Source organism: Phocoena phocoena, chromosome 17 (genome assembly GCF_963924675.1).
Source record: "Phocoena phocoena chromosome 17, mPhoPho1.1, whole genome shotgun sequence".
Taxonomy (NCBI): domain Eukaryota; kingdom Metazoa; phylum Chordata; class Mammalia; order Artiodactyla; family Phocoenidae; genus Phocoena; species Phocoena phocoena.
This window is the reverse complement of record NC_089235.1, coordinates 39,925,988-39,945,345: the sequence shown is the minus strand read 5'-3', so window position 1 is coordinate 39,945,345 and position 19,358 is coordinate 39,925,988. Positions and strand designations below refer to the sequence as shown.

General features: G+C 37.9%; 1 protein-coding gene and 1 pseudogene across 1 annotated transcript in view; one reads left to right on the top strand and one right to left on the bottom strand.

Moving 5' to 3' along the window:
- DPY19L4 (dpy-19 like 4) overlaps positions 1–19,358 on the bottom strand; it is a 58,918-nt gene that overhangs the window by 38,103 nt on the left and 1,457 nt on the right. The window contains exons 2-6 of the mRNA XM_065895528.1: positions 15,062–15,172; positions 4,435–4,559; positions 1,975–2,065; positions 1,582–1,703; positions 1,330–1,475 (exon numbers count right to left, since the gene is read on the bottom strand). Of these exons, the coding sequence (XP_065751600.1) occupies positions 1,330–1,475; positions 1,582–1,703; positions 1,975–2,065; positions 4,435–4,559; positions 15,062–15,172 (595 nt within the window). The remainder of the gene's footprint in view (positions 1–1,329; positions 1,476–1,581; positions 1,704–1,974; positions 2,066–4,434; positions 4,560–15,061; positions 15,173–19,358) is intronic.
- On the top strand, positions 12,081–13,078 carry LOC136137084 (nucleosome assembly protein 1-like 1 pseudogene; annotated as a pseudogene).

The window sequence follows — 19,358 nt, the reverse complement described above, 5'->3', positions numbered from 1 at the left end:
TGCTATGGATCGGAAGCACTTTCAAAAGCCAAAAAAGGATCATTCAAAAAATAAATTTTTGACACTGACTAATGCCAAGAAAATTTTAGCTCTCCATTTCAAAGAAGTCCCATCCCCTACTCTCTTTGTACTCACTATTAAAGAACTGAGGCTCCTTTAATCACCAAAAGGAATGGATTTATTATTCAAAGCACGCTGTCATAGATTAATATAGTGGTTAACTTAAAACTGATATATCTGGGGGCTTCCCTGGTGGCGCAGTGGTTGAGTGTCCGCCTGCCGATGCAGGGGACACGGGTTCGTGCCCCAGTCCGGGAAGATCCCACATGCCACGGAGCGGCTGGGCCCGTGAGCCATGGCCGCTGAGCCTGCGCGTCCGGAGCCTGTGCTCCGCAACGGGAGAGGCCACAACAGTGAGAGGCCCGCGTACCGCAAAATAATAATAATAATAATAAAAAAATAAAAAATTTAAAAAAAAAAACTGATATATCTGATGCCTCTTCCTTCTTTTCATGAAGCTATGTCATCAATTTTAAATAAATGAGGAAAGACATGTATGCCAATGTTGCTATGGTTGAAAATAGAGAGATAGAGGTGGGTGTATTATTTTTCAACTGTTGCATGACAAATGACCACAAATGTAGTGGCTTAAAATAACACAGATTCATTGGCTCACAAACCCAGCACAGTATGGCTGGATTCTCTGTTCAGGGTCTCCTTAAGCTAAAATCAAAGCATCAACTGGGGCTGTAGTTCTTATACAGGGCTTGTAGAGTTTTTACAAGCTCACTGGTTGTTGGCAGAATTCATTTCCTCCTCACTTCAATCCAGCAACAAGGCACCAAATCCTTCTCATGCTTCAAATATCTCTGACTTCCCTTCTGTACCAGCTGCAGAAAGCTGCTCACTTTTAGGGGCTCATACGATTAGATCAGGCCCACCAGCTAACCTTCCTACCTTAAGGTCAACTATGCCATATAACCGGGGTCCCTGACCCCCGGGCCACGGACCAGTACTGGTCCACGGCCTGTTAGGAACTGGGCTGCCCAGCAAGAGGTGAGAGGCGGGCGAGCGAGCGATGCTTCACCTGCCCCTCGCCTGACCCATCCACCCCACTTCCGTGGAAAAACTGTCTTCAAGGAAACCTGTCCCTGGTGCCAAAAAGGGTGGGGACTGCTGCCGTACAACACAACATAATCACAGGGATGAAATCTCATCATATTCACAGGCAGGAATCAGGGCATGGAAGGCTTGGAGGGGGGAGCCATTTTTAGAACTCTACCACAGTCACAAAAAACTGTAAAACTTAATTAAAAACACCTTTCTTACCTGTTAATCATGAACCATGCAACAGTTAGCATTCCTGCTAGCCAAGTTCCACTCATAAGCCAACTTGTAACAAATAAAGCAGTGACATATATTCCTTGCAATCCAAAAACAATGCCAATATAGAAATATACTGGCTCAATAATCTCCTAATTGGGAAAAAAGAGAGAAGGAGATAATAGGATGACAACATATAATTTTGAGGATTCATAAATATGTGAGAAAATAAATATTAAAGTCAAAAGAAACACATACATTGCTACCAGTTGCTTGATATAAAACGCTGGCAATAAGTTCTGGATATAGAGACATTTGCTGCACTGCATTTATAGTCTTCAGAGATACAGTTTTGTTATTGTGTGTCAGTTCGTATACACCTAAAGCCAGAAAAATTTTTCTCCAGATTATTTATTCTGCTTTTACAAGAATTGAACATGTTATTCAGAGGTCATTAAATACTTTATTATCAAGAAGGATCTCAAAATATAATACTCTGTGCCTCATTTTTCCAATTTTTAAATTAACTACAAGGAAGACCAATACCTATATTCTGAGACAAATCTCCACATTCAAGGGCTCCCACATATAAGAACAATGTTTTATTTTAGGAAAATATTGTTACTAAATATACAAATGTAGTTACCATACCTCTTTCAAATGAAGGTGCCTTTAACATATCCTTATAATAAGAATAATAAATGGCACTATCACCCTGAAATGTGATTTCCCGTTCAAGCTCCTAAAAGAAAATGAAAGGATTATTTAAATACCAGTGTCTTAAATTTCAACTGCAATCTTTTTCTCTCCTCCTACTCCAAATTAATGCTATTTATTTATCCTTTTATTCAAAGACATGTTTGAATTTTCCTTTAACCACTAGTGGCCATATTAATAAGATTAAACTTTTCGATAATCTGGCAATCACTTTAATGAAATACTTAAGGTTTAAACTAGATGGTAACTCGTAAGTTATTTGCCTATTATATATAAGAAAAATCTGGAAGGAAAACCCAAAGTAGTACCATAAGGAGAACAAGAACAGTATAGCAGGAAGTAAAAAATGATGGTTGAGGTGTCAGAAGTCCATAATAAAAATGTAAGTTTAAAAGAAAGTATTATTTTTCTATTGCTATTCCACTTCCCTAGGTATCCAGAACAGCAAGCCCTTAATTAGGGCTTTCCAAGAGCAGCAGACAACTAACCAGTTCTTTTCAAATGAACTCCCAGAAATGTAATTAAATCTTAAAATTCCTAAAATTAGGCTGTACAGAACCAAGAACATAGGTAGTCAAAAAACACTGAAACCTGTGCTTTTCATGCTGAATCAAACTTTCATAAATCTATAATCTTTTAAAATGAAACATGTTTATTTTCATGCATAATTTTATCAATTAATACAAAAGATATCAGAGCAGTTTCCCCAAAGTTTGATCAACAGAACTTCCTAAGGTATTAATGGGTGTTACCTAAAAAGAGTTAAATAAGCTATGTAAAGGCTGGATTAGAGAAAAATATGAGTTTTTTCATTGCAACTTTTCAGAGTTTCACTATTCATTATGCACTGAGAATCTCTATAAAGTCTTTCCTAGATTTATTTGACCAGTGAACGCTTTTTTTTTCTCATCTAGAGCTTATTAGTCTAAATAAATTTCCTCAAAATTATTTTTTATGAGTGGGTACTGATTTTTCTTTCTAAAATTTCAAAGATGTGAACTCTTAATCAGTGCTTCTCAAAGTTAATGTTCATATAAAACTTCTAGAGATCTTATTCAAACATAGGTTCTGATTCTAAAGTGTGGCCTGAGAATCTGCAATTCTGAAAAAGCTCCCAGATGATGCCAATGCTCCTGGCTCATCACAATGCTCTTCATGAATGTCTTCTAGATTTTTAAACCTTATTGTTCTCAATTCTGCCTACATAACAGAATCACATGGAAAGATTTTGTGCAATATTGACCCAGACACTCGCCCCACCCCACCTAAGAATCTGTGAGGGAAGTTATTTTTTAAATCATCCCAGATTTTTCTATTGTACATCCAGTGTTGAGAACAACTAATACTTAATCTTCATAACATTTTCAAGGAAATAGGCTATACAAAATCCTTGGTCAAATCAATACAGGTGAGTAATTATTCAGTTAAATGTTTTGGTGGTGTTAGATAAATCAATGGCTTAAAAACATTTAGTCAGCTTGACTATTCGCTCAAAAATAAGAACAACAAAAAAGAGTTTGGGCTAATACAAAAATAAAAAAACTTTAGAGTCAAGTGGTAACACCACGAACTTGGCCAATGTGTATTATTACAGGTATACCTGATTGCAAAGGTAAGTCTGAAAACAAACTTATTCAAAGGCCAAACGAATTATGAATATAACTATAGTGAGTAGAGTCTGTGATTAACACATGATTTAAAACCAAACATTAAACATACTAATATGAGGCAACATTTTAATAAATACTGTTATGTCTGCTAATCATTTTCAGCACTTCAAAACATTCTAATCTAAAAATTAAAATATTTTGATGCTGAAACTGCCAGAGACTGTTTCTTAAATGTAAACTACCAAAACTACGAAAAAGCTGACTAAACTTCATAACATTTCACTGTCATCAAAAGTCCCGATAAATCAGTTGCATGAAGGAAAGCCCCCTCATAATTTCTGTTCTACCACCTTGAAATACATGCTATTAAATTTTTCAAGGTTGATACTGTGACTCAAGACAGCTTCTATACCATTTTGTTCCTACTGGCTTACAGCATAACATTAAGCACTTCTCGGGCTTCCCTGGTGGCACAGTGGTTGAGAGACCGCCTGCCGATGCAGGGGACACGGGTTCATGCCCCGGTCCGGAAGGATCCCACATGCCGCGCAGCGGCTGGGCCCGTGAACCATGGCTGCTGAGCCTGTGCGTCCGGAGCCTGTGCTCCAAAACGAGAGAGGCCACGGCAATGAGAGGCCTGCGTACCAATAAAAAAAAATAAAAAAAAAAAGAAAGCACGTGTCATACTTATCATGCATGTTTTGGCTCCCTGGAAAACACATTATTTAAATTAACATTAAATATTAAAACAAACGTTCATATGCTCAAAATTCTTTCTTCTTACCTGCCTGTTGGAAAACCAGAATTTCCGTTCATGGTACGCTGATAAATAGAGAGCATACATCATACCACTAGTAACTGCTGCAAGACAGCCAATGAATATCTTTGCAAAGCGCTGAAATAATATATCTGAAAAACCATATTAAAAGTAATCAGTTGTGGATGATATTTATGTTTATGGACTTCTATTAAAAAGAAAAAAGTAATCAAAGGTTGTATGTATCCTTGATATGATGTGACAAAAATGGCATTCTAACTGTGGTCTTCCTCCCCAAAACCCATAATCCCAGTCTAATCATTAGAAAAACAGCAAATTCCAAGGGAGGGGCATCCTACAATATATCTGGCCAGTACTCCTCAAAACTGTCAAGGTCATCAAAAACAAGGAAAGTCTGAGAAACTGTCACAGCCAACAGAAGTCTAAGGAGACATGATAACTGTATGTAATGTGGTATCCTGGATGTGATCCTGGAACAGAAAAGGACATTAGATAAACACTAAGGAAATATGAATAAAGTATGGACTTTAGTTAAAAATAATGTATCAATATTAGTTCATTAATTGTAACAAATGTACCATACTAATATAAAATGTTAATAATAGGGAAAATTCTGTGAGGGGGGCATATAAAATGGGAACTCTGTACTATACTGTCTGCTCAATTCTTCTATAAATTTAAAATTAAAGTCTATTAACTTAAAAAAGGAATAAAAGGAACATACTACCGAATATCTAGAGAAAAAAAAACAGGTTCATTCAGAATTACTATTGTTATTTTTTTCCTTATCAAGAAATGTTTTTATTGAGGAATAGTTTACATACTATAAATTACATACAGCTCTTTAAATTGTACAATTCAATGACTTTTGATGATTATGTATTTAAAACATCATATACAACATCATATACAAAGTATTCACATATATATGTAAATAATTTTTTTTAATTATTTATTTATTTTTTGGTTGTGTTGGGTCTTCGTTGCAACACGCAGGCTTTCTCTAGTTGCGGCGAGCAGGGGCTACTCTTTGTTGTGGTGTGCGGGCTTCTCACTGCGGTGGTTTCTCTTGTTGTGGAGCATGGGCTCTAGGCGCGTGGGCTTCAGTAGTTGTGGCACACGGGCTCTAGAGCGCAGGGTCAGTAGTTGCGGCGCACAGGCTTAGTTGCTCCGCAGCATGTAGGATCTTCCCAGACCAGGACTTGAACCCGTGTCCCCTGCATTGGCAGGCGGATTCTTAACCATTGCACCCCTAGGGAAGCCCCTATGTAAATACTTTTTGACAAAAACAAAAAACACATTTGAATTTTGAACACACAGGATGATTTAGTCCTGTTATAGCTATTTACTATAATTCAGTATAATAATAACAAATACTATATGATTTCACTTATATGTGGAATCTAAAAAACAAAACAAATGAACAAACATAACAAAACAGAAACAGTGTCATAGATACAGAGAACAAACAGGTGGTTGCCAAAGAGCAGAGAGGTGGGGGGAGGAGAGAAATAGGTGAGGGAGTTAAGAGGTACAAACTTCCAGTTGCAAAATAAATGAATCACAGGTATGAAATGTACAGTGTGAGGAATACAGTCAATAATTATAGTGACAGATGACAACCTGACTTACGGTGGTGATCATTTTGAAATCTACAGAAATAGCAAATCACTATGTTGTGTAACAGGAACTAACATAGTACTGTAGCTCAATTATACCTCAAAAACAAACAAGCTCATAGAGAAAAAGATCAGACTTGTGGTTACCAGAGGTGAGGGGTGAGAGAGAGGGAACTGAATGAAGGCAGTCAAAACGTACAAACTTCCAGCTGTAAGATAAATAAGTACTAAGGATATAATATACAACATGATAAATATAATTAACACTGCTATATGTTACATATGAAAATTGTTAAGAAAGTAAAATCTTAAGAGTTCTCATCACAAGGAAAAAAATGTTTTTCTATTTCTTTAATTTTGTATCTATACAAGGTGTTCACTAAACATTTGTGATAATCATTTCATGACGTATGCAAGTCAAATCATTATGCTTATACAGTGCTGTATGTCAACTATATCTCAATAAAACTATAGGGGAAAAAAAAGATTCAGTAAATTAAGCCCAGGCCTAAAGGCCCAAAGCCCAGTGTTACGTTATTAAATGACTGAGAGGTTTATAAAAACAAACTGGTCGACTTATTAACTTAGCTATTTTCAAAACATTATTCAATAAATATTAATTTGTATAGTATACCAGAGACATTAAATAGAATAGCTAAATCACTAAATTGATAAGAATTATATTCAAAGTGCTTGAAAGACACTACCCAATAAATCAAACATTAGAATCAGGGAATTCCCTGGAAGTCCAATGGTTAGGACTCTGCGCTTTCACTGCCAAGGGAGCGGATTCAATCCCTGGTCAGGGAACTAAGATCCCACAAGCCTTCGGTGCAGTCAAAATATAAAAATAAATAAATAAACAAAATAAAAATTTTTAAAAATAATCAGCATGACACAATTGCTTTAAAATTACTGCTTTCCAACTGAAAAAGGATTAATCTCCAAAATATACAAGCAGCTCATGCAGCTCAATATCAAAAAAACAAACAACCCAATCCAAAAATGGGCAGAAGACCTAAATAGACATTTCTCAAACGAAGATATACAGACTGCCAACAAACACATTAAAGGATGCTCAACACCACCAATCATTATAGAAATGAAAATCAAAACTACAATGAGGTATCACCTCACATGGGTCACAATGGCCATCATCAAAAAAAATCTACAAACAGTAAATGCTGGAGAGGGTGTGGAGAAAAGGGAACCCTCCTGCACTGCTGGTGGGAATGTAAATTGATACAATCACTATGGAAAACAGTATGGAGGTTCCTTAAAAAACTAAAAATAGAACTACCATATGACCCAGCAATCCCACTACTGGGCATATACCCTGAGAAAACCATAATTCAAAAAGAGTCATATGCCACAATGTTCATTGCAGCTCTATTTACAATAGCCAAGACATGGGAGCAACCTAAGTGTCCACTGACAGATGAATGCATAAAGAAGATGTGGCACATATATATAGTGGAATATTACTCAGCCATAAAAAGAAATGAAATTGAGTTATTTGTAGTGAGGTGGATGGACCTAGAAACTGTCATACAGAGTGAAGTAAGTCAGAAAGAGTAAAACAAATACCGTACGCTAACACATATATATGGAATGTAAAAAAAAAAAAATGGTTCTGAAGAACCCAGGGGCAGGACAGGAATAAAGATGCAGATGTAGAGAATGGACTTGAGGACATGGGGAGGGGGGAAAGGTAAGCTAGGATGAAGTGAGAGAGTGGCATGGACATATATACACTACCAAGTGTAAAACAGATAGCTAGTGGGAAGCAGCCGCATAGCACAGGGAGATCAGCTCAGTACTTTGTGACCACCTAGAGGGGTGGGATAGGGAGAGTGGGAGGGAGACGCAAGAGAGAGGGGATATGGGGATATATGTGTACATATAGCTGATTCACTTTGTTATACAGCAGAAACTAACACAACATTGTAAAGCAATTATACTCCAATAAAGATGTGAAATAAATAAATAAAATCACTGCTTCCAATAGTACGTGTAAAGCATTTGGCCTGGCACATAGTAAGAGATCAGTAAATACTATCAATAGGCATTATTATTGGGCTACAGAAGCATACTTGTAAAAATATATGACAGATGGGCTTCCCTGGTGGCGCAGTGGTTGAGAGTCCGCCTGCCAATGTAGGGGACATGGGTTCGTGCCCGGGTCCAGGAAGATCCCACATGCGGCGGAGAGGCTGAGCCCGTGAGCCATGGCCGCTGAGCCTGCGAGTCATGGCCGCTGAGCCTGCGCGTCCGGAGCCTTTGCTCCGCAACGGGAGAGGTCACGACAGTGAGAGGCCCGCGTACCGCAAAAAAAAAAAAAAAAGACAGTTAATTAAAGCAATGTTGACACAATGTAAACTATAAACAGACTAATAAAAAAACTTACCTACCATGGCAATTTGGTAAAAGTGCTACAAAGTTTCTAAATATGTACCTTTTTCTGTTTTTTTTTTTAAATTAAGTCTTGGACAATGACAAATTAATCCTAATTATCAAGGGCTATTACAAAAAATATATTCAACCAAATCTTATATATAAATGCCTTACCTTAGCGCTATTTTGTTTATGAAAGATTTTGTAAAGAGTCAAAGCTGGAATCAAGCTATCAGTGTTTGGTATAAGTGTATATATTTTAGAGAAAATAAAGAGCTCTGGGCCCTGGAAATTATTTATTAAAAAATTATCACGGGGGCTTCCCTGGTGGCACAGTGGTTGAGAGTCCATCTGCCGATGCAGGGGACACGGGTTCGTGCCCCAGTCCGGGAAGATCCCACATGCCATGAAGAGGCTGAGCCTGCGCGTCCAGAGCCTGCGTGTCCGGAGCCTGTGCTCTGTAACGCGAGAGGCCACAGCAAGTGAGAGGCCCACGTACCACAAAAAAAAAAAAAAAAATATCACGGGGGACTTCCCTGGTGGCACAGTGGTTAAGAACCTGTCTGCCAATGCAGGGGACATGGGTTCGATCCCTGGTCTGGGAAGATCCCACATGCTGCGGAGCAACTAAGCCTGCATGCCACGACTACTGAGCCTGCGAGCCGCAACTACTAAAGCCCACGCACCTAGAGCCCGTGCTCCTCAACAAGAGAAGCCACCACAATGAGAAGCTCATGCACCACAACGAAGTATAGCCCCCGCTCGCCGCAACTAGAGAAAGCCCGCGTGTAGCAACGAAGATCCAATGCAGCCAAAAATAAATAAATAATAAGTAAATTTATATTAAAAAATTATCATGGGCCTGGTGGGCTAGTGGTTAGGATTCCAGGCTTTCACTGCCGTGGCTCAACCAGCATTCAATCCCCGGTCGGGGAACTGAGATCCGGCAAGCCACGCAGCCAAAAGAAAAAAAAAATTGTAGGATTCAATTTCACAAAAAGTAAAAAAAAGAAAAGAAAAAGTATAAATACATTGAAAAAAATATAAGCAGTACTTGCCAAAATTTTAAGAATAGCTATTATCTACTGGAATTATGCATATATTTTTATTATACTTATCTCTATTTTCACATTTTCTACCCTAAAAGTACATTTTTGTAATCAGGGGAAAATACTATTTTATAGGAGCTATCTCTAAATTGTTTAAACACCTTTCTTATACTGTATTTTCCAAAACGTTTTAAATGATCACTCTTATTAGTCAGCTTTGCTGTAGTAAAAAAGTGACCCCCATATTACCAGTGGCTTACAGAACATATATTTAATTCTCATTCATGTTACTGTGGGTTTTGGGTCAGCAGTCACTCTCCACTCAATTCCAGACTTCAGATTAGCTGTGGCTCCTCTTGTACCTTCAGAATTCCAGAATGGGATCAGTCCCTATTTGGGACATGCTGTTCTCATTACAAAGGAAAAGAGCAGCAGAACAGACAAAAACATACAATGCCTCTTATAATTTCTGGTCAGAACTAGTACACTGCTACTTCCACTCACATTCCATTGGCCCAGGAAAGTCACATGGATAAACCTGACAACGGGGTAGGGAGGTATACTCCACTTCAGAGAGGCAATCCAAATCACATGGTAATGGGAAGGAATGTATAATCCACCAGGGCAGGGAGAAAACATTTGCAAACAATAGAAGGATCCACCAGGATTTGCCCCATTAGTCACAAATGTCTACTTCCCTCCCAAAGGCAAAACACACTCACTCCTTCTCAAGAAAGATACCCTTAGAGCAGCTTACTCAGCCTGCTTTCTGCATGTAGAAAGTTAGGGACTCATACATCATTTTAAGACATGAATAGTTGTGTCCTTAATCTAGGCTGGCAGTTCTTTTGACAGTATGTCTCTCTCAAAGCTTAGCCAGCAATTCTCCTAGGTTTTTACCTAAGAGAAATAAAAATAGATGTCCAGGGGCTTCCCTGGTGGCGCAGTGGTTGAGAGTCCGCCTGCCGATGCAGGGGACACGGGTTCGTGCCCCGGTCCGGGAAGATCCCACATGCCGCGGAGCGGCTGGGCCCGTGAGCCATGGCCGCTGAGCCTGCGCATCCGGAGCCTGTGCTCCTCAACGGGAGAGGCCACGACAGAGAGAGGCCCGTGTACAGCAAAAAAATAAAAAATAAAAAATAAATAAATAAATAAAAATAGATGTCCACAAAAAGATTCGTACAAGTATTCACAGCAGCCTTATTCATAATAGCAGAATACTGGAAATTACTCAAATGTCCAACAGGAAAAGCAAGAACACTTACAGCAAGAAGAATGAATCTCAAAATGATTATATTTTTAAAGGATAACATATTGAGCTAAGTGAAAGAATCCAGGCACAAGGACATATACGTTGTATGACTCCATTTATATGAAATTCTAGAACATGCAAAGTTAATCAATATTGAAAAATATCAGAGAGTGGTTGTTTTGGGGAGTACAGGGAAAATCTCCTGGAAAGGGACACAAAAGAACTTTCTGGGATAAGGGAATGTTATGCATCTTAGTTGTAGTCAAGTACCCAAACTCATTTAATTAAATACCTATGATTCTGTGCATTTTTTTTTAAGCAGGGCTTTCTTTTCTATTTATTTATTTATTTATTTATTTATGGCTGCGTTGGGTCTTCGTTGCTGCACACAAGCTTTCTCTAGTGGTGGCAAGCAGGGGCTACTCTTTGTTGTGGTGCACGGGCTTCTCATTGCGGTGGCTTCTCTTGTTGTGAAGCACGGGCTCTAGGCGTGCAGGGTTCAGTAGTTGTGGCACACGGGCTCAGTAGTTGTGATTCGTGGGCTCTAGAGCACAGGCTCAGTAGTTGTGGCACACGGGCTTGGCTGCTCCGCGGCATGTGGTATCTTCCCGGACCAGGGCTTGAACACATGTCCCCTGAATTGGCAGGCTGATTCTTAACCACTGCGCCACCAGGGAAGCCCTGATTCTGTGCATTTTATGATATGTTAGTTATACCTTAATTTTTAAAAATTAAATCATTCATTTTTGCAAAGAAAAGAACAATTTTGTTGGCTTTTTACCTACTTGATTCCAGTCAACTCCATACTCCAATAACTATACCCACAATTCTTCTAGATAAGCCTCTCTCAAAGATTTAACTACAAGTATTTTGAGCTTATGAAGCTTTGTTTATTTGTCACATAAAGCCACACCCTTTGTTCTTTTTCCCTGAGTGCTTTATTCAACTGAAAGGAGTTAGTAGGAGCTACTTTAATCCATTTATACATTTTAACAAACTATGTGACAGTCATGCCCTTGATTTGGGTGTTGCCCTAAGGATTCATCTTAATCAGCCTTTGTTACTTAAAGTATTTCTCAATTTTATTGAGTATTTTTTCCTAGTTGAAAAGACAAACAATACTAATTTCAACACTACAAGCCCCAGAAATTTTGGATTCCTATTTTCCTCTTCTTTCCTGACTGCAAATGGGCCAATTCTGTTCTCATGTGTCTCTTTCCTGTAATCAAAAGTAGCTGATAGCTTCTGCTCCTCTCACCGCCACCCTGAGTCACTGCCTGCACACCTCTGGCCGCCTGGCTCCCCCTGCTAGCCACTGATATTTGGCATTCATACAACATGGCAGACATCGACAACTTGTCTAGGGTAGTTAAAAGATGTGTGAATGCTCTCAAAAACCTTCAAGTTAAATGTGCACAGATAGAAGCCAAGTTCTATGAGGAAGTTCATGATCTTGAAAGAAAGTATGCTGTTCCCTATCAGCTTCTATTTGATAAGCGATTTGAGATCATTAATGCCATTTATGAACCTACAGAAGAAGAATGTGAATGGAAACCAGATGAGGAAGATAAAATTTCAGAGGAGCTAAAATAAAAAGCCAAGATTGTAGATGAGAAAAAGGATGAAGAAAAAGAAGACCCCAAGGGAATTCCTGAATTTTGGCTGACCATGTTTAAGAATGTTGACTTGGTCAGTGATATGGTTCAGGAACGGGATGAACCTATTCTGAAGCACTTGAAAGATACTGAAGTGAACTTCTCAGATGCTGGTCAGCCTATGAGTTTTGTCTTAGAATTTCACTTTGAACCCAATGAATATTTGACAAATGAAGGGTTGACAAAGACATATAGGATGAGGTCAGAACCAGATGATTCTGATCCTTTTTCTTTTGATGGACCAGAAATTATGGGTTGTACAGTGTGCCAGATAGATTGGAAAAAAGGGAAGAATGTCACTTTGAAAACCATTAAGAAGAAACAGAAACACAAGGGATGTGGGACAATTCATACTGTGACCAAAAAAGTTTCTAATGACTCTTTCTTTAATGTTTTTGCCCCTCCTGAAGTTCCTGAGAGTGGAGATCTGGATGATGGCTGAAGCTATCCTTGCTGTGGACTTTGAAATTGGTCACTTTTTATGTGAGTGTATAATCAGTGTTATACTTTACTGGAGAAGCTATTGAAGATGATGATGGTTATAATGAAGAAGGTGAAGAAGCAGATGAGGAAGGGGAAGAAGAAGGAGATGAGGAAAGGGAAGAAGAAGGAGATGAGGAAAATAATCCAGCCTATGACCCAAAGAATGATCAAAACCCAGCAGAGTGCAAGCAGCAGTGAAGCAGGATATATGTGGCCTTGAGGATAACCTGCACTGGTCTATCTTCTGCTTCCCTGGAAAGGATGAATTTACATCATTTGACAAGCCTATTTCAAGTTTTTTGTTGTCTGTTTGTTTGCTCACTTTTGTCTTTTGCAGTCTAAAATAAAAATGTCAAAAAAAAAAAAGCTGCAGATAATCAAGGTACTCTAGTAATATTCTGTTTGTGATCTTGTTACCTAAAATAATTTAAAAATTAGTATTAAAATTGCAACTATTCACAGGAAACAGTTTTATAAAATGTTTTGTCACGCAGATGGATTATTATTTTCCAGCTCCCAAAAAGTTTTCTTGCTGCTAACCTTTGAACTAGATCTGTAGGTGACTCACTGCCTTTATCTTATGTGAGCAAATTTATATAAATGGCCCCTGAACTCCCTATGGGAAAAAATCTATTTACGAAAGCTCTTCAGCTCCTAAGGATGGCATATTCTCCAAAGCCACTTTCAGATATGGTTCAGAAGGATAACAGAAACGGAAGGACCTCCAGAGGATGAAGCCAAGGACGACAAAGAACAATGAACTGGGAAACTACTTCCAAGGAAAACAACTAGGGCCTAATCAAGAAACATTCCCCAGAGGAGGAAGACCTCATATTTACCTAGAAGGATTTCAAAATTGCTATGGACCAGTGGTTAATGTGCCTCTCACTCTTCCTCTTTCTGAGTGGAAGCATTTATTTTGATATCCTATCCTCATCCAAAAGTGTATAATGGAAAAGGGGTCATGTGCTTTGCTAAGAAAGCCTGCTTACAAGGCAGGCTCTTGGCAGGCATCTGGGAACGTGGATTTCAAAAGGGTTCCCACCATTTTCTAATGAGTGGTTTACTGTACCTAACTTATTTGTGCAAACAGTGTGGTTCATACCTACTGCTTTCCTTCTGGGAATCTAGAATTTTCCTATGCATTAAGCAGAGGCTACATGACCAGCCACCAGTAAAAACCCTGAGCAGAGTTGCTAATAAGCTTCCCAGGTAGACAAACCTACAAATGTCACAATTTGATGCTGAAGGAATTATGTATGTCCTATGTGACTTGGAAGCTTCTGCCTAGTTTCTTGCAGTCTTTAGCCCATAGGTCCTTTCTCTTTGCTGATTTTCTTTTGTATGTTCACTGTAATAAATTACAGCTGTGAATATGACTGAATTCTGAGACCTGTGACTCCTCCTAATCTCTGAACATGGGGGTGTTCTTGGGGACCCCTAACACAGAGCAGATAACTTGTCTTTTTAATTCATAGGTCTCTGGATTGAATGAGTCACAGCTGACCCTGATGAAGATAACAAGACCTTGGGCTTCAAGACTGATGCCCTGACTGGATAACACTGGGTGTCTTCCTTGGGGTCGGGGAGGTACCAAGTATATTTTGTCTGAGGGAGACAAGTAAATATTTATGACCAAAAGGCCAGAATGTGGTAGACTTATCCTTCTTCCCAACTATTTTGTCCTTTCCTATAAAAAGACTTTTCATCCCTGCCTATTACCATGTGACTTGCCATGCTTCCCTGTAGTCAGACTAAACTTCTCCATCCCACTGTCTAGATTGATTATATGACTTGGTTGGGACAACAGAACGTGAGTACAAGTGACAGTGTGCCAGTTCAGCAGAAACTTTAAGAGGTACTGCATGACTCTGCCTCTTCTCCTGCTCTTTTTCTCTGCCACAAGAAAAACACATCCCAAATAGGGATTATGCCTTCATGACATGAAGCGACATCAGCCAACCTACAGCCACAATATGTAATGTTGATCAGAAATAAATGTTTTTTGTAAGCCAGTGAGACTTAGGAATTGTTCTACAGCAAAACCTAATGCAAGTTGACCAATATCACCTCATACTTAAGATAAAATATGTTTATACATTTGAAATATTAATGTAAAATATATTACCTAACATAACTATTTTTGTAATAGCATAAAAACTCCAAATCTCTCTAACTTACGTTTTGGAACTCTTTCAGGAATTGCAGTATTGTTGATTTTCTCTTCTTTGGCAGATTCTTTATTTTCTGAAGACTTTGGCTTTTTTCTTTGGCGCAGTTCTATAGTTGGTCCTTAAAATATTTGAAAAGTTATTGCAATGTATGTATCAAATTATTCTGTCTATATCTCAAACTGATTTACTTTTATTATACTTAGGTAAAAGTCCCGTGAAGAACTATTCGTACCAAAGATAACTTTCTTCATAATTATTTTAGCATTCCCCGCAAAACTTTCCTTTCCTACAAACAAAAAGACAGTATAAGTTCTGCCTCCAACTCATGCTTTCAGAGTCCTACTGATAAACTGAGCTCTTCTCCTGAGATGATGCTATTTTCAAAATATCCCAATAAGTAAACTCTTTTCCAGAATGACTGGAGAACAAAGTGTTATTTAATAAATCAGCTTATTATTCTAGTTACCTGAGAGTATAACATGCATCATTCATGAGTTAACAATTTTTTTAAAATAAAAATAAAATAAAATACATTGATCATAAAACTATACTTCATTGTTAAATTTATTTTTGTCTGCATTGGGTCTTCATTGCTGCACGTGGGTTTTCTCTAGTTGTGGTGAGCGGGGGCTACTCTCATTGCAATGGCTTCTTTTGTTGCGGAGCACAGGCTCTAGGCACGAGGGCTTCAGCAGTTGTAGCACATGGGCTCAGTAGTTGTGGCTTGTGGGCTCTAGAGCGCAGCCTTAGCAGTTGTGGCTCACAGGCTTAGTTACTCCGCAGCATGTGGAATCTTCCCGGACCAGGGCTCGAATCCGTGTCCCCTGCATTGGCAGGTGGATTCTTAACAACTGCGCCACCAGGGAAGTCCTATACTTCATTTTTTTTAAATAATCCTGAAGGTTCTGGAGAATTTCACAGTGCTGTGGTATCATTATCATTCAACAGTCTTAGAGATTTAGGTATTAGAAAATAGGCTGAACCTATTAAAAATCCCTATATTTGGGAAACTCTCAGAAATTTTCCCAAAATTAGAGTATCTACTCTTTCTATACCCGATTAAAAAAATGTAATGCGGAAAGTACCTCCAAATCAGTAAACTAAATTCCAAATTAAACAGGAATTTACGATATTCAACTTAACTACTTTTCCTCCCTAGAGTTAATTATGAGGTAGACTATGTCATGTAGATATAGGATACTATGATGGGCTGTCAAGGTTTCAGGTGGTACAAGAACTTATCTCCTTCTAATAGAAGCAGAGAAGAGTTTTTTCTTTTCTCTTAGTAATGGCTTAAGGCTAGGAAAAATGAGCCTAAAAAGAGGAGTTAAAAAAGGAGAAATGAATCAGCTACTGTTGCTGATGATCAGATGGCTGATTCTCTAACTTTACTATGGAAAATGAGTAAAATGGATTTTAAAGTAGCTTCAAAGCAAATTCACGTTTGCTAAAATATCTTTAAACACTGACACACTGAGGGAAAAAATACTGTATATTTAGTGGATTCTGTCTGACTAGTTAATTTTTAACCATTTCTATACTATTTATCATTTATTTTATAATCATGTTAAGTAGTAAAGTCAGTGAAGACATTAGAAAATGACATTATTAGAAAAGCCATACCATGGATATTGAATATTTTTGCATACAAATCTGGGACAACTAATAAATATTATTATATTCCTTCTTCATGACTTCCTTTTAATTTTCCCCCGCTATGGGTTAAAGCAAAAGTTAGAAGCATTCAACAAGAATGAAAATTTATGTAAAGCCAAATGAAGTCTTCAAATGCAAGTTATTATTTTAAATTTTATTAAAAAAGAATACATGGGAAAAATATAACCACAAGACATATACTTAGTAGATACACGTGCATGATTAAACACATTAACAGTACTGGATTAAAAAATTTTAATTGGGTAATTTCAGAAACCAAGTTAACAAATCTACTGAGGAAGTTAACAAATTATGTGACCAATGGGTTAGATAGGGCTTTTTTTATTAGACAGTCTAAAAGCACACATTTAAGATAAAGATAATTTGGGAAGGAAGGGGATATTCACATAAAGTGTTCTTTACAAAAAGCTATTATTTTTCTTTTTAAAAAAATTCTCTATAAAATCAATCACTTTACAAGGATTTTAATAAAGTGTTCTCTGTGCACATAAATGGTTTTTTTGTTTGGTTTGGTTTTTGTTTTTGGCCGCACTGCACAGCATGCAGGATCTTAGTCCCCTGACCAGGCACGGAACCTGTGCCCCCTGCAGTGGAAGCACAGAGTCTTAACCATTGGACCACCAGGGAATTTAACAAAAATTTTGCACAGAACCCCGTTATTTATGAAGTATATAAATCTTAATCAGTCATCTCTCAGGAATCTATATCAGCAATGTTTATCATACAAATAAATAATCTGTAGAGGATCTATAATACTGTATTTTCTTTATTATTATTTTTTTGGCCGTGCTGCACGACCAGGGACTGAACCCGCAGAGTGAAAGCGCAGAGTCCTAACCACTGGACTACCAGGGAATTCCAATACTATATTTTCTTGATTCTAAGAAGCCATATATTTTAAGATACTATTTGATGTTTTTCAAGGGGAAAATTGGCACTACCATGTTAAATATGTCCATTGGTTTTAAGACATGGCAATTTCAGTGGCATTAAATTGTGGGAGCAAAAAGTACTACTTGGGAAATACAGTAAACTTTTTAACCAATCTCTACAATCTTGTCCCTAAATTTTTTGACTGTGACCATAAATCAAAACTGACTGGATGCAAACTTTACCTCATTTCCTTTATATTGATCTTTTAACTTCATAATTGATAAACAAAGCCCAGAATCTTTAGGTGGATAAGTAACAAAGGCCAAAGCTGTGGACAAACTAGATTATTAATCCTGATAGGAAAGCTCTGGGATAGAATTCAGGTTTCCTTTTCACTATCTTATACTTTTAGCATTGTAAAGAAAAAGTCAAAGTAGTAAATCAACTATATTTCAATTAAAAAAAAAAAAAAAAAAGAGTGACTTCCCTGGTGGTACAGTGGTAAAGAATCTGCCTTCCAACGCAGGGGAAGCGGGTTCCATCCCTGATCGGGAAACTAGGATCCCACATGCCACGGGCAACTAAGCCTGCGCGCCACAACTACTGAGCCCACACACCCTGGAGCCTGTGCGACAACTAGAGAGAAAACCCATACGTCACAACTAGATAGAAGCCCGCACACTACAAAGAAAGATCCCACATGCCTCAATGAAGACCCCACGTGCCGCAATTAAGAGCCAACAGCCAAAATAAAGGAAGAAAAGAAAAAAAGAATCTATCCATATCAAAAATAAAGAATAAAAGAAAAAGTCAAATAAATAAAAATGATAACATAGCCACAAAAATAACCTGCCATTTCAGTCTCTGGCTCAGTGATCTTCACATAGGATAGTTAACAGGGCTACAAATAGGCTTGCAAATGTCCATCTAGACTATACATAGCAACTTCCAAGTGAATTATGAACATTACTCTGCTCAAGGCTATCACTTCCTTTCTTTGCTCTAACATATCTTCCAGGAAACATAAATATAAATACCATGACCCTCTACAGCACCAAGAGAAGATGAGATTTCCCAAAGAGTATTTACTTAGAGAAAAGTGGGACAATGAAGAGGATCCAAGTGAATGTGAAAGATAAGCAAAAAGCGATATAGAGAACATCTGGATACAAGTAAAATAGACTATTTAGTCTAATTTTAACACAGTGAATACAAATAACATGCATTTTATTTATTTATTTATTTATTGCGGTACGCAGGCCTCTCCTGTTGTGGAGAACAGGCTCCAGACGCGCAAGCTCAGCCGCCATGGCTCACGGGCCCAGCCACTCCGCGGCATGTGGGATCTTCCCGGACCGAGGCACGAACCCATGTCCCCTGCATCGGGAGGCGGACTCTCAACCACTGCGCCACCAGGGAAGCCCAATAACATGCATTTTGAAAAACAGTATAGAGTGCCTAATAAATGGAAAGTACTCAGAAAAATGCATAGGACATAGACATGTTTACTATAAATATCATTACTAGATTACAATAAATGAGAATTACTCATTGTTGACTATTATATCCCAGTACCTAACACATTAGACAGTCAAATATTTATGGAATTAAAAACTCTGTTGAATAAACTTTAACAAAACTGCAATCCATTAATTGTTCCAAGATGTATTTCATTGCTTTGGATTATCTGTAATTCTACAAACAAAAATCATTTTTCATTTTATATCACAGAATTAAATTTCACAAACTTGTAT